The 17,189-nt window shown below is 42.8% G+C and overlaps 1 protein-coding gene across 1 annotated transcript in view; it reads right to left on the bottom strand.

Moving 5' to 3' along the window:
- The window catches only part of LOC118563577 (C-type mannose receptor 2-like), a 33,935-nt gene extending 21,756 nt beyond the window's left edge, over positions 1-12,179 (bottom strand). Inside the window, exons 1-2 of the mRNA XM_036138683.1 lie at positions 12,151-12,179; positions 11,863-12,053 (exon numbers count right to left, since the gene is read on the bottom strand). Of these exons, the coding sequence (XP_035994576.1) occupies positions 11,863-11,931 (69 nt within the window). The 5' untranslated portion in view covers positions 11,932-12,053; positions 12,151-12,179. The remainder of the gene's footprint in view (positions 1-11,862; positions 12,054-12,150) is intronic.
- Between the last annotated feature and the right edge of the window lie 5,010 nt (positions 12,180-17,189).

Genomic DNA, 17,189 nt, shown 5'->3' with positions numbered 1-17,189 from the left:
CCACAAAATGCAGTTTGAAGCCTTTAGCTGATCCAAAATGCTGCGGCAAGAGTTCTGATGAAAATCAACAAGAGGGATCATATTTCTCCTATTTTAGCTTCCCTTCATTGGCTTCCTGTTAAATCAAGAATAGAATTTAAAATTCTTCTAACATATAAAGCCCTTAATAATCAAGCTCCATCATATATCAGAGCTCTGATTACCCCGTATGTTCCTAACAGAGCACTTCGCTCTCAGACTGCAGGTCTGCTGGTGGTTGTTTCCTGATTAATCCAGGTGTGTCTGGCTGGTTACTGAGGTCAGACACACCTGGATTAATCAGTCTGTCCAGTAATGAAAGACAGGAAACAAAGGAGCTGCTGAGGTTCAGGAAGAAGTGGAGCTGTGCATAGAGCCTGTTTGGGATGAGAAAATGGGTTGTGGTGATGTGAGGTGAAACAAAGGCACAGACTTGGAAATCCTCCTGACATGAATGCAAGTGATTGTGTGTGTAGTGCAGCATGAGCATGTATAAACACACATAAAGTGTGTATAACTACATTATGTGTATGGTAGTAGTTGATGTGTGAGTATATTGTTTGCTCCTATAAGGTGAGTTAACTCCGGTCAGTGAGTCAGCTAACATAAGATCATCTCTGGTTTCTTCGAGGCCTTCTGTGTCTGAAGAGCCATCAGCCACTGTATCCAGAGGTCTGGATAAAATAAGACGAAAAGAGGATATATTATGTGCAGAACTGAAATTTTTAAAACACAAGAAAAAAATACAACTAAACTGCCTCTTCATTCTGCCACAGCTAGGGAAGTGCAGTGAAACTCATGTTCAGTGCAGAGACTCAGAAAGAGGTTATATCCTCAGACAATTGGGCTTCTCAACTCAAACCTGAGTACATCATGTCAGCACTTATTTTATCTAAGTGTCTTTTACTGATGTGAGCAGCAACTCGTGGTCTTGTCTTACTTTTTATTGATTATTTTTTTAACCTGGACAAAAACCAAACATTTCTCACAGGATCAGCCTGATCCAAATAAAATTAATCGATTAACACACTTACCATGACACAGCAGCTCCCCATCAGTTGCCACCGGTTGACAACGAATTTCCACTTCTTCTTCTTCTTCTGTTTTTTTTTTTTTTTTTTTTTTTCCCAGTGTCCTGTCTAGCAATATGGCAATAGGAATTGATGTCTCAATGCCAAATAGAGCTCGACAGATTTTGCTTTTACAAGTGGAGCGTACAGCTTTCGCCATAGTGCTCCACTTGATTTATGCTTGTAAATAGCTTTATTATGATTCCTGCAAGGAGAATTTCAAATTATATGGACATTACAATGGGAGAGTAAAGGAAGAACAAAAAGTGAAAGAAAAGAAAAAAAAAGAGTAGAGGTGAAAGAAAGAGGAGATAAAAGGGAGAGAATGATAAAACCTTCTCCGTCTGCTCCATCACCTGGAAAGAGACACAAAAAGAACAGCACAACCAACAGACATAAAGCAACAGATACAATCGAATAACACCTAGATGCCATTGCTAAATCATATATATTATTATGTAAGCTGACATGTGTAATGTGATAATTGAAAAAAGAAAGTGAAAAAACATAAATAAATAAATAAATAAATTATAAGATTACTGTATATAAGTGAACACTTAATACCTGGGACCCAGCACCTGTGGGAGATGTGAAAGTGCACTAGTTTAGGTGAAAATTATCCAGAAATAGCTTGATAGTGATTGTGGAGAACCGAAGACCCACCTTCCCCGAGCACAGAGGCAGGCGTCAGGGGACCCGTAACCCCGGACTCCCAAAGGGGTCCCTAAAGCAGGTCGCCCAGGAGGGGCCGACACAGGATATCTGCAACCCCCCCCCCCCCCCAAGGAAGGAGCAGAGACGACCCCGAGGAAATCCCCCAGCCACCGCAATGCCGACGCCCTCAAGAGCCGCGGGGACGAGCCCGCGGGCTCCGCCGGCAGCTAGCCCCGCTGAAGTGGTCCCGGCCATGGGCTCTGAGGGCCAGAGGCCCCAGGGGCGCCCCGCCCCCGCGACGGGGGCCCCGGCCGCCCCCCGGGGGGCCAGGCCCCGCGAAGAGGCCGCGGGAGTGGGCCGGCGCACGCCCGGGAACCCGCCCCAAACCCGAAGCCAACCAATGCGCCAGAGGGCCAAGGCGCCCGCCAACGAAGTGGAGAAGGGCAGGACGTGGGGGGATGGGCTCCACACCTAGCGGAGACTTGAGATGTTCTTGGGAGAGGGAGCGGACCACACCCATACCTGAGAGAAAAAAAAAAATCAAAATAAAAAAATGGAAAACTCATTCACACCATCTCTCCCTTGTGCCCCACTCACCACACACAGAGAAAAAAAAAAAGAAAAAGACGCTGTACACACATTCCCACATAACACTCACATCCAACACTGACCAGAGGGGGGGGGGGGGGTCACCCCAATTCGACTATATGACTGCTTGTGCCCGACCCCCGGCCCCGGACCAGACGCCCCTCGGACCGGGCCAACAAGAGGGCGGGCCAACACGACCCGCACGAGCCACCCGGCCGGAGCCCCCCCCCTCCCCCTAAATACCTAATAAACCCCCTCCCTCCCCCACCTTACCCTTGCCATCCCATGCCCCCTCCCCCAGGACCTACATGTGTGGCGGCGTGATGGAGCAGGCAGAGGGAGGAGTCCGGGGATGGGGAGCAAATGACTGGGAAGCCAACCCAGGGAGCTCCCCTACTGACTCCAATAGGCACCCTTCTGTTTTAAAAGTGGTGCACTCTTCTTCTTGTTCCTCCTCTTTGTGTTTTAATGGCATCTGACATTCAAAAGGATCATTACCACCATCTAGTGGTTCGCTCTGTTCCTCATCTTTATAATATCAGCAGTGCAACCAGCTACCGTAACACTTTTTCCCCATCGGTAAAATCGGGGACATTTCCGAGGACAGCTTTAGCCGGGGACAGGTGGTCCAAAACGGGGACAGTCCCTGGAAATTGGGGACGTCTGGTCACCCTATCTTTGACAAATTCCAAAAAAAGTAAAAAACAAAGCAACTGGACTTGTTTTCCGTAGTTGAAGTCCAGTTGCTTTGTTTTTTACTTTTTTTGGAATGACCATGACCTGGATGACTGAGAATCTTCACCAGCATATTTTTGACCAAGCTTATAGTTAGAGTGGGTCATGTTTCCCTGAGTTATCTCTGTAGTTATGCTGCTATAGGCTTAGGCTACTGGAGGACATCAGGGTTTATTTTTCTCATTCTGCTGAGTTCTCCTACTGCTCTCCATTGCTTGATTGTTATTTCTTCTTTTACCTATTTTTTTCTCTGTCATTTTTCTGTTCATAGAAGGTACACCTGGTCTGGCTTTCTGTTAGCTGTGACATCATCCAGGGAAGACAGATTACCTGCTTTTATCATCTAATGTAGAACAAGTTCCTGGATCAATGCGTGCTTCTGTGAATTTTTTTTGTCTTTCTTATTGTGTCCCTGCTCTGTCTTCTCTAACCACCAGTCGCTCTTTCAGGAGGAGTGAATGCTGCTTGTCAAGATTTGATGCAACCTGCAGGGTTTACTTAGATAGGAAACTTTTTGACCAATCTGTGTAATCTGATTTAATTTGACTTTGGAAAGTGCATTGAGATTACATGTATCATGAATTGGCACTATTTGTCAGGGTTCTCTGTGTTTGCCTGCTCTAACTCTGCTCCTCAGGTGTGTCTAGTTGGCTGTCGGGGCGTGGTCCACACCTGCAGCTCGTTGGAGGCGGCTTCCTCTGGCTTCTTAAGCAGAGCGCTGACAGATGGAAGACGCCAGAGCCTTAAACCAGTCGTGGTACGACGTGGCCTCTGACCAAGTTCCTGGGTTAGGTGCGCCCGGCTAATGGTAAGCAGAGCACATTCTGACAATTACTGGATTCTAGCCGTCGATCTAACAACTCCGTTCTCTTGCAGTCTCCTCCGCTTCGAAGTTCAGACCTCGCTGCTGCAGTCATTATTTCGTCCTTGTTATTTGCACATTTCCTTATAAACTGTTTAAAGCTATCTGCTGTCGCCTGTTCGTATCTGCATGTGGGCAAAACATCTGAAAACCATGACACTATATAAATAAAATTCAATTGAATCGAATATTGGTGAATGACACGTGCAGGCAGTGAGGCAGACGTTCTGGTATTGGGAACGTGACTGAAACAGGTGTATATAGGGAGGGTAACAGGTGATCTTGTCATGATCTTGGCACTAATGCTGGTCTGACACACATGTGCAGCTCTGCCCCGCTCTCTTCATCACTCATCAGATCCATCTGCTCTGCATGCTATATACCTCAGCCTTCAGACCAGACACTAGTGCCAGATTATTTCGAGCCACCTCCCATTTCTCTGAGCCTCATGACCTCTACCTGATCTGATTGTTTGCCTGACCTGACCTGCCTCCTGTTATTTGAGCCTGCCTGACCCCATTCTGATCATAAGCCTGCCTGTTACCAGACCTGGGCCTGTTCTTCCACTAAGCCTTTGATTTCCCCCTGGATTTTCTTTGGACCTCAGATCACCCGGCTCTGACACTGGGACAGAGCTGGGTGATCTGAGGTCACTCCACTCTGTAAATGAGTGGAGTGACCTCAGTGAAATGATCAGTTCAGAACAGTCCCAAAACAAAAACCAAAATCAAAATCATAACAGGAGGGGCAGATTGATTTAAGTTTCAACCAGCTTTATCACACTCTAACAAAAAATAAAGTAACCTAGCCTGGCTGAAATGCTATTTTTTTTTAACCTAACTACCACCTACAGGTGTAATCTGACTCTGGCCAGATAGATTTCAACCTGCAGAGCTCCAAATATCCATCTGGGATTGCTCCACTGGAGATGTATTTCAGCTTATCAAAAATCCTTGCATATGATTGGATAAACCACTTGTCCATCATCTTTACTGATGTGCTACTTCAACCACTCACATCCGAAACCAACCTGTGATGCTGAAGAGAGCGACTTGCCAAACCCAGTCAGGAAAAGGGCAAAAACATCGTTTCCACTATCAAAACCTTCAAAGCCATTACTCAAATTTACAAATCTGGCAACAAAAATTACACAAACAACTATAGGCCTATTAGTATACTACCTGTAGTTTCAAAAATTCTTGAGAAAGCCATTGTAGAGCAGTTAACCAAACACTTGAAAAACAATAATTTATTAAATCCAATTCCAATACGGTTTCTAAAACAATTAAATCGATGCAGCCTGGTGCTATCTGATTGAGAACGTAAAAGCCAGCCTGGACAAAGGGGGCAGGGTGGGTGCAGTGTTTCTGGAATCAAAAGCATATCAAAGGCAAAAGGCCTTTGATACTGTAGACTACCGTGTCCTCCTGTCTAGGTTTTCTCAATATAATTCCTCATTCAATACATTGCAATGGACGGAATCATAGACGGAATCAAATCGAAAACAATGCGTGAGGGCAAAACAGTGTGTGAGGGCAGTGGCAGTGGTAGCCTAGTGGTTAGAGGACTGCGCTTGCGCTCTGGGAAGGTTGCAAGTACCCAGTTCGACCCCCAGCGCCTGCACTCTGGGTCCCTGAGCAAGACCCTTAACCCCTGATTGCTCCCCAGGCGCCGCACATGGCAGCCCACTGCTCCCCAAGGTGATGGGTTAAGATGCAGAAGTGAATTTCTCCATTGTGAGATCAATAAAGTTCTATTATTATTATTATTAAATCATGTGTCCTCAATGAAGCCATGCACTACAGGGATAACAAAGGGGTCATTCTGATGATGGTTTTCAATTATCTTTATTTTGTCTTTATGTTTCTTTTGTGTGTGCATAATTCCTTAGCTTCTTTTTAACTTATTTTTATTCAAGGATCAGCCAGAACTTAGAAACATCACATTGAACTGACAGAGGACCAGGTTTCGACTGCCTGCCTTATCTAAATACTAACATAAATGTTTTTTCTTAGCTGTTTGTTTTCCAGTTACAGGATGGAGATCCTGAAATGCCACATTTCTTCCAACAGCAGATTCTGAGAAGTGAGTTTTTGCTGGAGGATGGTAAGAAGTCATAGTCAAATTTGGACATGCAGGGATATGTGGATATGACTAAACTATGCTAAGTTTTAACCAACTTACAGCAGGCAATATTGAGATCTTCCAGAGGACAAAGGTGGTGGCTTTAGAATTTTTGTTTGTTTACCTTTCTGCTGACCGTTATTAACATCCTGCTTTCTGCTCTTTTCTTTGCAAAGAAACCTCATCAAAATAATTGGAATGTGCCAACACTGAGATTCTAGTCTCTTTTTAGACATTCTCAGATGATGAGTGGAATACCAAACTGTGTAGCAATGACATGAGAGGTCAGAAACTTCATATTGGCAAAATGCTGGCAGAGTTCATTCTACTTTCAGGGACAAGACCTGGAGAATAGGGTTTCATGAACATTGCTCTTCTTGGAGGGATGTTGTGCGGCTGACCAGAATTTAGACATGGGGGCCATAAAAAGGACCCTGAAAATGGACGACTAATGGCAGGGGCTAAGACAGAGGCATTGGAGAACCTTCTACGGACCTGTCAGTAACAGAAACAAAGATGATTTCGGCAGACACACCTTCTGCATTTCACTTCAGATTTTCTTGTACACAATTAAAAACAAAACACACATTACATCAGGGCTCAGTTTCGCCTGCTTCACCCTGGACAGTTTCAGCACTTTACACCACTCATTCAGCCCAGCTCTCCATTCCAGCTTAGGTCACCGCCACCTGCCGCTGCTAATTAAAGGGAACTGATTCCACCTGCCACTCTGCCTACTTAAACACTCTCCAGTCAGCTCATCTTTGCTGGTTAGTCGTCATTGTTCTTTCGTCTGCTCTCAGCAACCTGTTGCCTCTCGTCTCCCAGTGTCCTCCATCCCGCACCGCCTTCCTCACCGTCTCTCCGCCTCATGCCTGCTGCACTCCCCTTCCTCGTGCCTGCCTCCAGCACCAAGAACTCTCACTGCTGCGCTCTGGCTCTCCCACGACTTCAGCGCTTTGCCGCCTACCCAGGAGGCTTCCTGGCTTTCACCTCCTGCCTGGCTCCGCAGCGCAGCACCCGTGGTCCTCTTCCACCTTCCCGCTTCAGCCATTATCAGCCACCTGCTCCAGACCGGTACTGCTCCCTGGTTTTCAACATCCATTATTTATTACTTCTCAATAAACTCTCTTAAAACGTGGCTCTGTGTGTGGCTGAATTCGGGTTCTCTAGATCAGTTCCTTAAACATTAGAAAAACACATTGATGAATGTGTTAAAGTGAAAACTTTTAAAGAGGCAATTTTAAAATATAATAAGCTTCATAAAACACAACGTGCATCAGAAGAAATATGGGACACCACTAAGAAAATTATTTTGCACCATAATGTTAATTTATGTGATGAAAGCATAGAACAACTCAATAAATAATGTGACCATAACCAGATTTGACAACGTATGAATATTGGTAATTGAAGCAAGAAAGTGTGATACATAGAGGGGCCGTTTAAGCTTTAAAATGTGTAGGAAAAATGTATGTGATTCAGACACTATGGGGAAAAATAAATACAAATGAATAAACCAGAAATAAGAATAAGACAAACTTATGGGTGGAGATATTAATCTTGTCCTCCAGATATATATAAGTGGGCATCACATCAACAGTTAATACGATAAATGGATTAATGAATTTTTCAAAATAAGCAGAATAAACTCTAAGTTTACACTACTTGCTGATGCGAAGGAGAATTTGCAAACACCACATTTACTGGAAGTAAATCTTGAAGTAAGTAGAGGCACAAATAAGAAGCAAATGATTAGGATGCCGCTAAAATCTGCCACTCCGGCGGTCATCAATAAAGCGCTACAAAGATAAAAGGCTAAAATGGATAAAACTGTAAAATTAGTATGACTCATTTTACTAACTAACAATGGTAAATTGAGGAATAAAGCAACAGTAAAAAAAATTGTTTTAGAATTACACAGTTACCTACAAGGTTCAGGGGGATATAATATTCCTCTTCTCGGACAAGAATAACAATAGTTCTCCTTTTAACCAGGTGTTAAAACATCCTGATAAACGAATACACATATTGAATTTAGCTAAATATTTGCCTTGGGGTCTTTTAGGCCGGGATAATTTAACAATTATAACATACATTAATGAAAAGAGAAAGCGCCAATTAGATAATTTGGACATTTTGGATCTGGTCAGGTGGATCTGGTCAGGATAGTAGAGCGACTCCTGGACACAAGGTAATAATGAAAGGATAACAGTTTGAAGATATCAATGAATGAAGGTTGACTCTAAGTAACATTGGAACTCCATCATGAACATCCTGAACAGGACCATGCATCACTGCTTTGCTTTACAGGTGATGTATTTCAGCTGCATCGTTTCATGACTGTAATGTGGACAGGTTGGCGTTCAGGAAACACACCTAGAACACACTCTTGGATTCTAGAGGAAAGAACATGGTGGTTCAGCAGTATGCATCTTGGGATAAATGGAGTCTAAAGCAGGACACTTAATAGGACATGAGGTGATATCATTGGCTTACAACAATGCTTCATTCAGCCAATGAGAAGGCGTCAATATAATTTCTCCAGAAGGATGATGTGGAGAGACATTATCCACACAGGGGGTGTGGAGACACCCAGGACAAGCTGCTGTGATTTGGAACTGTTGTGAACCTCTCACAGGTGGTGAAAGTGTTTCGACAGCTGAGGCACTTGGAACCAGGTTGGACAAAGGAGATGATGAGGTGGTCCCACAGAGATTACCCGAAACCTAACACTGACTGTGAACGTTTTTGAGATTTGCTGGGGTCGCCGATAGAAGCCTCGGAGAAAACATTCGCTGTCCTGACCAGGTCCACGCTCAAAGATCCAATTACAGAGGCTTAGACAAATATGAACACAGAGACACGTTCATCCAAGAACTTCTTTAATCCACAGATTAAAATGCAGCTACTAATGCTGAAGAACCTCGGGTGACTGCAGCAAGGTCAAGAGATAGTAACAATTGTGTAAATGGTGCTAATGTGGTGTTATCACTATGGTGAGAACGGAAACCTGACTGAAAAACATCAAAGATGTTGGTCATTGTAAGGAAACTATCCTTCCATCCATCCATTTTCCAACACTCTTATCCCTAATAGGGATAAGAGTGTTGGATAAGATTCTTGATCTTGATTGATACAAAGTAGTCCTGGATCAGAGCTTCTGTGCCTTTCTGTGTCTCTGCTCTGTCTTCTCTAGCCCCCAGTGGGTGGAGGCAGATGGCCGTTCACACTTAGCCAGGTTCTCCTCTGCGTGCATGCTTGGTGTGAGGAACTGGTAAGAGGAATTCCTGTAAAGCCAACAACTCTATGCAACCAGCTGGGGTTCCATTGACTTAAAATGGTAAATTGAGGAAAAATTTACCATTGGTAAATGGTAAATTGAGGTGGGAAAACTGGAACATCTGGACTTCAACACACCCCTTCACAATTGGCTGCTAGACTTCCTCACCAACAGACCTCAGTCAGTCTGGGTCATCAGAACACCTCTGATGTCATCACCCTCAGCACGGGCTCCCCTCAGGGCTGCGTCCTGAGCCCCCTGCTGTTCACTCTGATGACACACGACTGCGTCCCCAGGTTCACCACCAATCACATCATGAAGTTTGCAGACGACACAACGGTGGTGGGCATGATCAGAGACAACGACCAGGACTACAGAGAGGAGGTGGAGCAGCTGGTGGGCTGGTGCAGAGACAACAGCTTGATCCTGAACGTGGAGAAGACGAAGGAGATCATCGTCGACTTCAGGAAGAACCGGCCTCACCACGCTCCACTGCTCATGAACAGCTCAGCTGTGGAGGTGGTCAGCAGCACCAAGTTCCTGGGGGTGCACATCACTGATAACCTCAGCTGGTCTGTGAACACCACGTCACTGGTGAAGAGGGCACAGAAGCGACTGTACTTCCTGTGGAGGATGAGGAGAGCCCACCTGCCCCCGCCCATCCTCACGACCTTCTACAGAAGCACCATAGAGAGCATTCTGACCAGCTGTCTCTCTGTGTGGTGTGGAGGCTGCAGTGCCTCCGACCGGAAGAACGTGAGGAGAGTGGTGAGGACAGCAGAAGGGATCATCAGGGCTCCTCTTCCCTCCATTAAGGACATTTCTTCTGAAGGCTGCGTGGCCCGAGCTCATAACATCATCAGGGACCCCTCACACCCCCACCATGGACTGTTCTCCCTGCTGCCCTCTGGGAAGAGGTTCCGCAGCATCCGCTGCAGGTCCACCAGGTTCTGCAAAAGCTTTTTCCCTGCTGCCATCAGACTGTTGAACTGCTGCTGAACTGCTGAACTACAACCCATAAACTCTGCACAAAATTCGCATATTTTGTAATGTTCTGGCACTGAAGCTGATCTGATTACAATTCTTTACACCTGCTCCATTCCTCTCCCTCTGCAATTAGTCCTCACTGGTTCCACCTGTTTAACACTCATATATACTCAGTCCAGATCAGTCTCCAGTGCCAGAACGTCTTGTATTATCACCACCCGCAAGCTACTCGGTAAGAGCACTTGACCCTTGCTTGTTTTAGTTTAACCTGCCTGTCTGCTAGTTTTTGCTCGTACGTTTTCCTGCCCGCCTGTTTTTTGAGTCCGATTCTGCCCCAGCTTGTTTTTGTTCCTTGCCTGAAGTCTGCCTTTTTGCCTCCTGGATTTTGTTAATAAACCCCTTTTTTAAAGCTCAGCTCTGTGTTCAGCTTACTTTTGGGTTCTTCCTTCACAAAACATTACATATTTGCCCATTTTGCATCATTGCATCTCCATCTAGCATTACAGATGCTACCGAACTCTTAGTCTTTAAATGCAGTTTGCACAAACGCCCTTTGCACAATCAAATTATGTACATACAAATGGCTTTAAAAAAAAACTCACCCTGTATACTATGACTTTCTCCTGCATTGTTTACATTTCAATTGTTTTTACTTTAAAATCACTGCTGCAACTTATACTGTATTTTAAATCTACTATAAATTATAAGCTGTATTGTTGCACAAATGCCCTTCCACAATCAATTCTGAAAAAAATACTCACCTGTACACTGACTTCTCCTGCATTGTCTACATTTAAATTGTTTACTTTGAAATCACTGCTGCACCTAAAACTGTAATTTAACTTTTACTGCAGTCTACAAGGTGTATGCAATGAAATTCCGTTCTGTACGCACTCTGTGCCTAAAATTGTGCCAATTGGAATAATAAAATGAACCTAACTGCTGTGTTCTATAACTACGATGAATTATGATGCATGTTACGGAATCTGTCTGCACGGTGGGTTTAAACTGAATTTATCTCTGTTATGGCTAGAAAATGGTCATGAATTGACATTTATTTTGAATCAACTCTAAAAAATTTAACTGAGTTTAAAAGATGTCTAATGTTTAATTAGATCAGTTTAAAGAAATGTTTATATTTTTCATCTTTTCAGTAAACCTCTGTATACAGAACCTCCAGATGTTTTCAGGTCTTGTCCACCATTCAAAGCATCTCATATTTTGCTCTTCACTGTGTTACACATCTGATAACCTGTGGGTGCAGTTAGAGCTGTTCTCAATGGTTTACTTTTATACTGGGACAATGTTCAGGGAAGGTCACTGCCATAAATGTGTCTTTTTTCTAAAATAACCCATCCTTAAACTTTGGATATTTTTTGTTCTTCAGAATTTGTTCCTATCGGAATAAAATACAAAGTAAAAAGATTATTTTTTCCAAGTGAAATCTCACCAACAGAAGCAGAAGTAAAGGTAAGTTTGTGCATCCGAACGTTTTTTCCGCCTCTCATTCTGTTCTCTAATGAAGAAAGAACTGAACATACGTAGCTGTACGGAGAGTAGACCATCTGCTGCGAGTCCGCCATCTCGTTGAGGATGTTCACGTCGTCCATGTTGTCGATGGTTGCCAGGTCTGAGTAATGTTCCCTGCAGAAACTCTGAGCGTCATTCCAGGTCTTTGGTTCATAAACAAAATGGTATTTATGTGCAGGAAGTGAGGAGACGGCACACAGAGCTGCAGACAGAGATCAGCATGATTGAAACTATCAGTTACTTTAGATTGACCTTTAAGATTCAGACAATCTGAATATAAGTTGTTGTAAAAGACGTACCAGACGCAGCAGCAAAAAACAGAAAAACGTTCTCCATCTGTCCTTTTCTGTCCTCTTGTTCTTTTGTTTACTGATGAAGAACTGCAGAGAGGAGGGATGTTCACTGCCTATGTACTAAATCCAAGCACTATTTGCATTTGATCTAAATGTCATACCCTGAAGCATTTTCATGCGCAAAAAAAATTCAAAACACTTTTATTTACATAGGAAACGTCACTAAACCCAGGTTCTCTGATTTATTCAGTAGCAGAGGTCGTCTTCTTATTACTGCTAAGCTACAAAGCCTAACAAGAAACTTTACCTAATCCATCTCTTTAGGTGATGTTTCCATTTTCTAAGATTTCCACACATTATTTTTGAGAACAGTTTTTAAGGCAATGAATGACCAACAGCAGCAGAGAGTTAGAATAACTGCCCAAAAACACATTTAGACCTAAATACGGATGGCCAACATGCAGATCAGTTCTAAATGATTACTCAGAGTAGCTGGTGAAGAATGTAATTGAAGAAATTATTAGATTTAATAAATTATGGTTTGATGATAATAAATTATACTTAAATCTTAACAAAAGTTTAAAAAAAATGTTATTTGGAAATTATAGACTGAACATTGACTTCAAAATACAGATAAATGAGGTTAATATTGAACATTTAAACAAAAAATAATTTCTTGGTATTATCGATGACAAAATACAGTTGAAACGTGACATAAACGTGACTTCCTTGGCAACGCAAGGCCTCAGTCAATCGTTCCCCCCAAAATGTTTGTTTGTATGTGATGGACGGTTGTACTGGAACTGACTTTTCGATTGCAATGCAAATTGTAATTGACAAATAAAATTTGATTGATTGATTGATTGATTGATTGATAAAATCTGTTAAAAAATTAAATCTTTGAAAAAGTATCTGTGTTGCTGTTGTGAATCCCAAGTATGGAACTTTAAGAGGAAGCTGCTGCCAGCTTCTCTACAGCAAACCTTAATGTTGACACTGTATTTTAGGGAAATAGAGCAAAGTATGCTGTGGAGAGCAAGTGCAGGGTCAGAGGTTGGCGCTCTAGCTGCTGTGCAGGAGCTCAGAAATGCAAAGAAAGGAACCCCCACCAACTGAGTCTGCTTATAACAGAGGCTATTCATGTGGGGGAGATGCAGGAGCCAGCTACAGCCTGATGCTACAAGGACATGGAAGCAGGATGCTGCCAGGAAGCAGAAGATCCCAAATTGATGTTCTTATTGACGGTGTGTTACATGTTCCTATTTTGTCTGTCTCCTGATGGCTTGTCCGTTGTTTTTTTGTTGTTTTTTTGCACCTTTGACGGTTCACTGGTGGAGGGGGCGGGGCACTGGGGGCACACCAGTGGGGTGATTTTGTCTTGGTGACGAGCGAGACAGGTAGGAGGCTGCAGTTTTGTTGAAGAAAAATTAATTGAAAGGACGGTGTGGGAAGGCTCTGGAAAGGAAAAGAGTACCTTCACCTGGGGGTGAAGTTTGTTTTCGTGTTGTTTGATTTGTTTGTGAAACAGGCTGGACGCTAGCGAAGAAAAGCACCGGGGGAGTTACACGCCGGCTAACAATACCCACTGACGGAATTACGAGTGGTGTGTTTTAAGGAAAACAAGAAAAACTCTCTCTCTCTCTCTCTCTCTCTCTCTCTCTCTCTCTCTCTCTCTCTCTCTCTCTCTATATATATATATATATATATATATATATATATATATATATATATATATATATATATACACATATATATATATATATATATATATATATATATATATATATATATATATATACACATATATATATATATATATATACACAGGAAGCACAGGAAGATGCCACGCTTGAGTTGGATAGAGAACGGATGAGGTGGGAGTTTGAGAAAAAAACGAAAAACAGAAAAAGCAAAAACATTAACGAAGCACAATTACAAATTACAAAAACTCTACAGCATTAACAAAAGCATTACAACATTAATAATAATGTTGTAATGCTTTTTTTAATGTTGTAGAGCTTTTGTAATTTGTAATTGTGCTTTCAATTTGCTGAAGTGGTTTGAACCTCAGGGCCACCGTACAGAGCTCTTGAGGTTTATGCTGCACTTGATGCAGAGAAATTATCGTCTTATGAAGATTTATCGACAGCCTTCTATGACTCTGTGGTGGCCTCAGCCCTCCTCTACGCTGTCGTCTGCTGGGCTCCTGGCAGCACAGAGTGGGACAGAAAGAGGCTGAATAAGCTGGTGAGGAAGGCCACTTCTGTCCTGGGCTGCACTCTGGACTCTGTGGAGGAAGTGGCTGAGAGGAGGGTGTTGTCCAAGCTCACATCCATCATGGACAACACCTTCCACCCCCTGCACCAGACTGTAGAGGAGCTGAGCAGCTCCTTTAGTGACAGACTTAGACATCCTGTCTGTAAAAAGGAGCGCTACCACAGGTCATTCATTCCTGCTGCCACCAGATTATACAATGCTGCACTATAACTGTAATTATAACTGTAATAATGAATGTGGAATAATCTATTTAATACACTGTGCAATAACCCGTGCAATAATCCTGAAAGAAGTGACTTCTGCTGCTATCACCAAGTGAATATATGTCAATACATATATATATATATATATATATATATATATATATATATATATATATATATATATATATATATATATATATATATATATAAAACCGTGAATGTACATATGACATCATCTGCCTACTCTGATTTCTTTTGTATTTTTATTCTTATTTTTTCTCATTTTCTTTTTGATCCATTGTATATATGAAGATACACTGTATATAACTGATGCACCTTTTCCTACTTTTGGCACCTTCTTCTGACTATTGAGCCGATGTGACAAGTGAATTTCTCCAACGTGAGATCAATAAAGACTATCTTATCTTATTCTGCAAGATACTGGCACTGCTCAATCACTCTGGGTAGTGAAGGATGTGAACCTTCCTCCTAGCTCAATGAAAATGTATGCACTTATTCAAAGAGTGAATAATGATGTGTCTGAATTTAAGTCTATCCCTCTTCATGAAGTTTACTTACAGTCATCTTTAGTGAAAGGGGTGGTTAAAGTTGGGGCGGTCTCAATGTCCTGCTGCTGGAGAGTGGAGAGTGTATCATCTGATTCTTTCCAGGGAGCAGGGGTGTGCATGGTTCAATTCAATTTGATTTTATTTATATAGCACCAATTCAAAGCACACTCCATCCCAAGGCTCTTTACAAAGTCAAATTATATCAAATCAGACCGATTAGTCAAAATAATTTCCTCTCTAAGGAAACCCAGCAGGTTGCATCAAGTCTCTCCAAGCAGCATTCACTCCTCCTGAAAGAGCGTAGAGCCACAGTGGACAGTCGTCTGCATTGTTGATGGCTTTGCAGCAATCCCTCATACTGAGCATGCATGAAGCGACAGTGGAGAGGAAAACTCCCCTTTAACAGGGAGGAGAACCTCCAGCAGAACCAGAACCAGGCTCAGTGTGAACGCTCATCTGCCTCCACCCACTGGGGCTTAGAGAAGACAGAGCAGAGACACAGAAAGCTCAGAAGCTCACATTGACCCAGGAGTACTTTCTATGTTAGATGGTAATAGAAGATGATCTGCTTCCCTTGGATGATGTCACAGCTAACAGAACGCCAGACCAGGTGTACCTCCTATAAGGTAAGGCAAGGCAAATTTATTTGTATAGCACATTTCAGTACAGAGACAATGCAAAGTACTTTACATGATTAAAATATAGGGAAAAAATAAAAGCAAGTAGGAATAAAATGTAGAAACAAAATACAACATGGAAAAATAGAAACTAAAAGCAAATATTAAAAACAGTTGGACTACAAAGTTGATCTAATGATGTTTCAGTAAAACGGTTTAACTAGAACAGTCAGTCCTAAACAAATGTGTTTTTAATCTTGATTTAAAGGAACTCAGGCTTTCAGCACTTTTACAGTTTTCTGGGAGTTTGTTCCAGATCAGTGGAGCATAGGAACTAAATGCTGCTTCTCCATGTCTGGTTCTGGTTCTGCAGAGCAGGCTGGAGCCAGAAGACCTGAGTGGTCTGGAGGGTTGATGCCCTGATAACAAGTCTGTGATGGATTTAGGTGCTAATTCAGGGATTTATAGACTAACAGAAGGATTTTAAAGTCTATTCTCTGAGATCCAGGGAGCCATGAAAGGACTTCAGAACCAGGTCCATGTTCTCTACGTTCTTAGTCTTAGTGGAAGGACTTCAGAACCGGGTCCATGTTCTCTACGTTCTTAGTCTTAGTGGAAGGACTTCAGAACCGGGTCCATGTTCTCTACGTTCTTAGTCTTAGTGGAAGGACTTCAGAACCGGGTCCATGTTCTCTACGTTCTTAGTCTTAGTGAGGACTTCAGAACCGGGTCCATGTTCTCTACATTCTTAGTCTTAGTGAGGACTTCAGAACCGGTTCCATGTTCTCTACGTTCTTAGTCTTAGTGGAAGGACTTCAGAACCGGGTCCATGTTCTCTACTTTCTTAGTCTTAGTGGAAGGACTTCAGAACCGGGTCCATGTTCTCTATGTTCTTAGTCTTAGTGGAAGGACTTCAGAACCGGGTCCATGTTCTCTACGTTCTTAGTCTTAGTGAGGACTTCAGAACCGGGTCCATGTTCTCTACGTTCTTAGTCTTAGTGGAAGGACTTCAGAACCGGGTCCATGTTCTCTATGTTCTTAGTCTTAGTGGAAGGACTTCAGAACCGGGTCCATGTTCTCTACGTTCTTAGTCTTAGTGAGGACTTCAGAACCGGGTCCATGTTCTCTACTTTCTTAGTCTTAGTGAGGACGCGGGCAGCAGCGTTCTCGATCAGCTGCAGCGTTCTGATCCACTTTTTAGGCAGACCTGTGAAAACACTGTTGTAGTGATCAGTTCTACTAAAAATAAATGCATGGATTAGTTTTTCCAGATCCTTTTGAGACATCAGTCCTTTAATCTTAGAAATGTTCTTCAGGTGATAGAAAGCCGACCTTGTAATTGTCTTTAGATGCTTTTGGAGGTTCAGGTCTGAGTCCAT

This window comes from Fundulus heteroclitus, chromosome 1 (assembly GCF_011125445.2).
Source record: "Fundulus heteroclitus isolate FHET01 chromosome 1, MU-UCD_Fhet_4.1, whole genome shotgun sequence".
Lineage (NCBI taxonomy): Eukaryota > Metazoa > Chordata > Actinopteri > Cyprinodontiformes > Fundulidae > Fundulus > Fundulus heteroclitus.
This window is presented reverse-complemented; position numbering and strand designations above follow the sequence as displayed.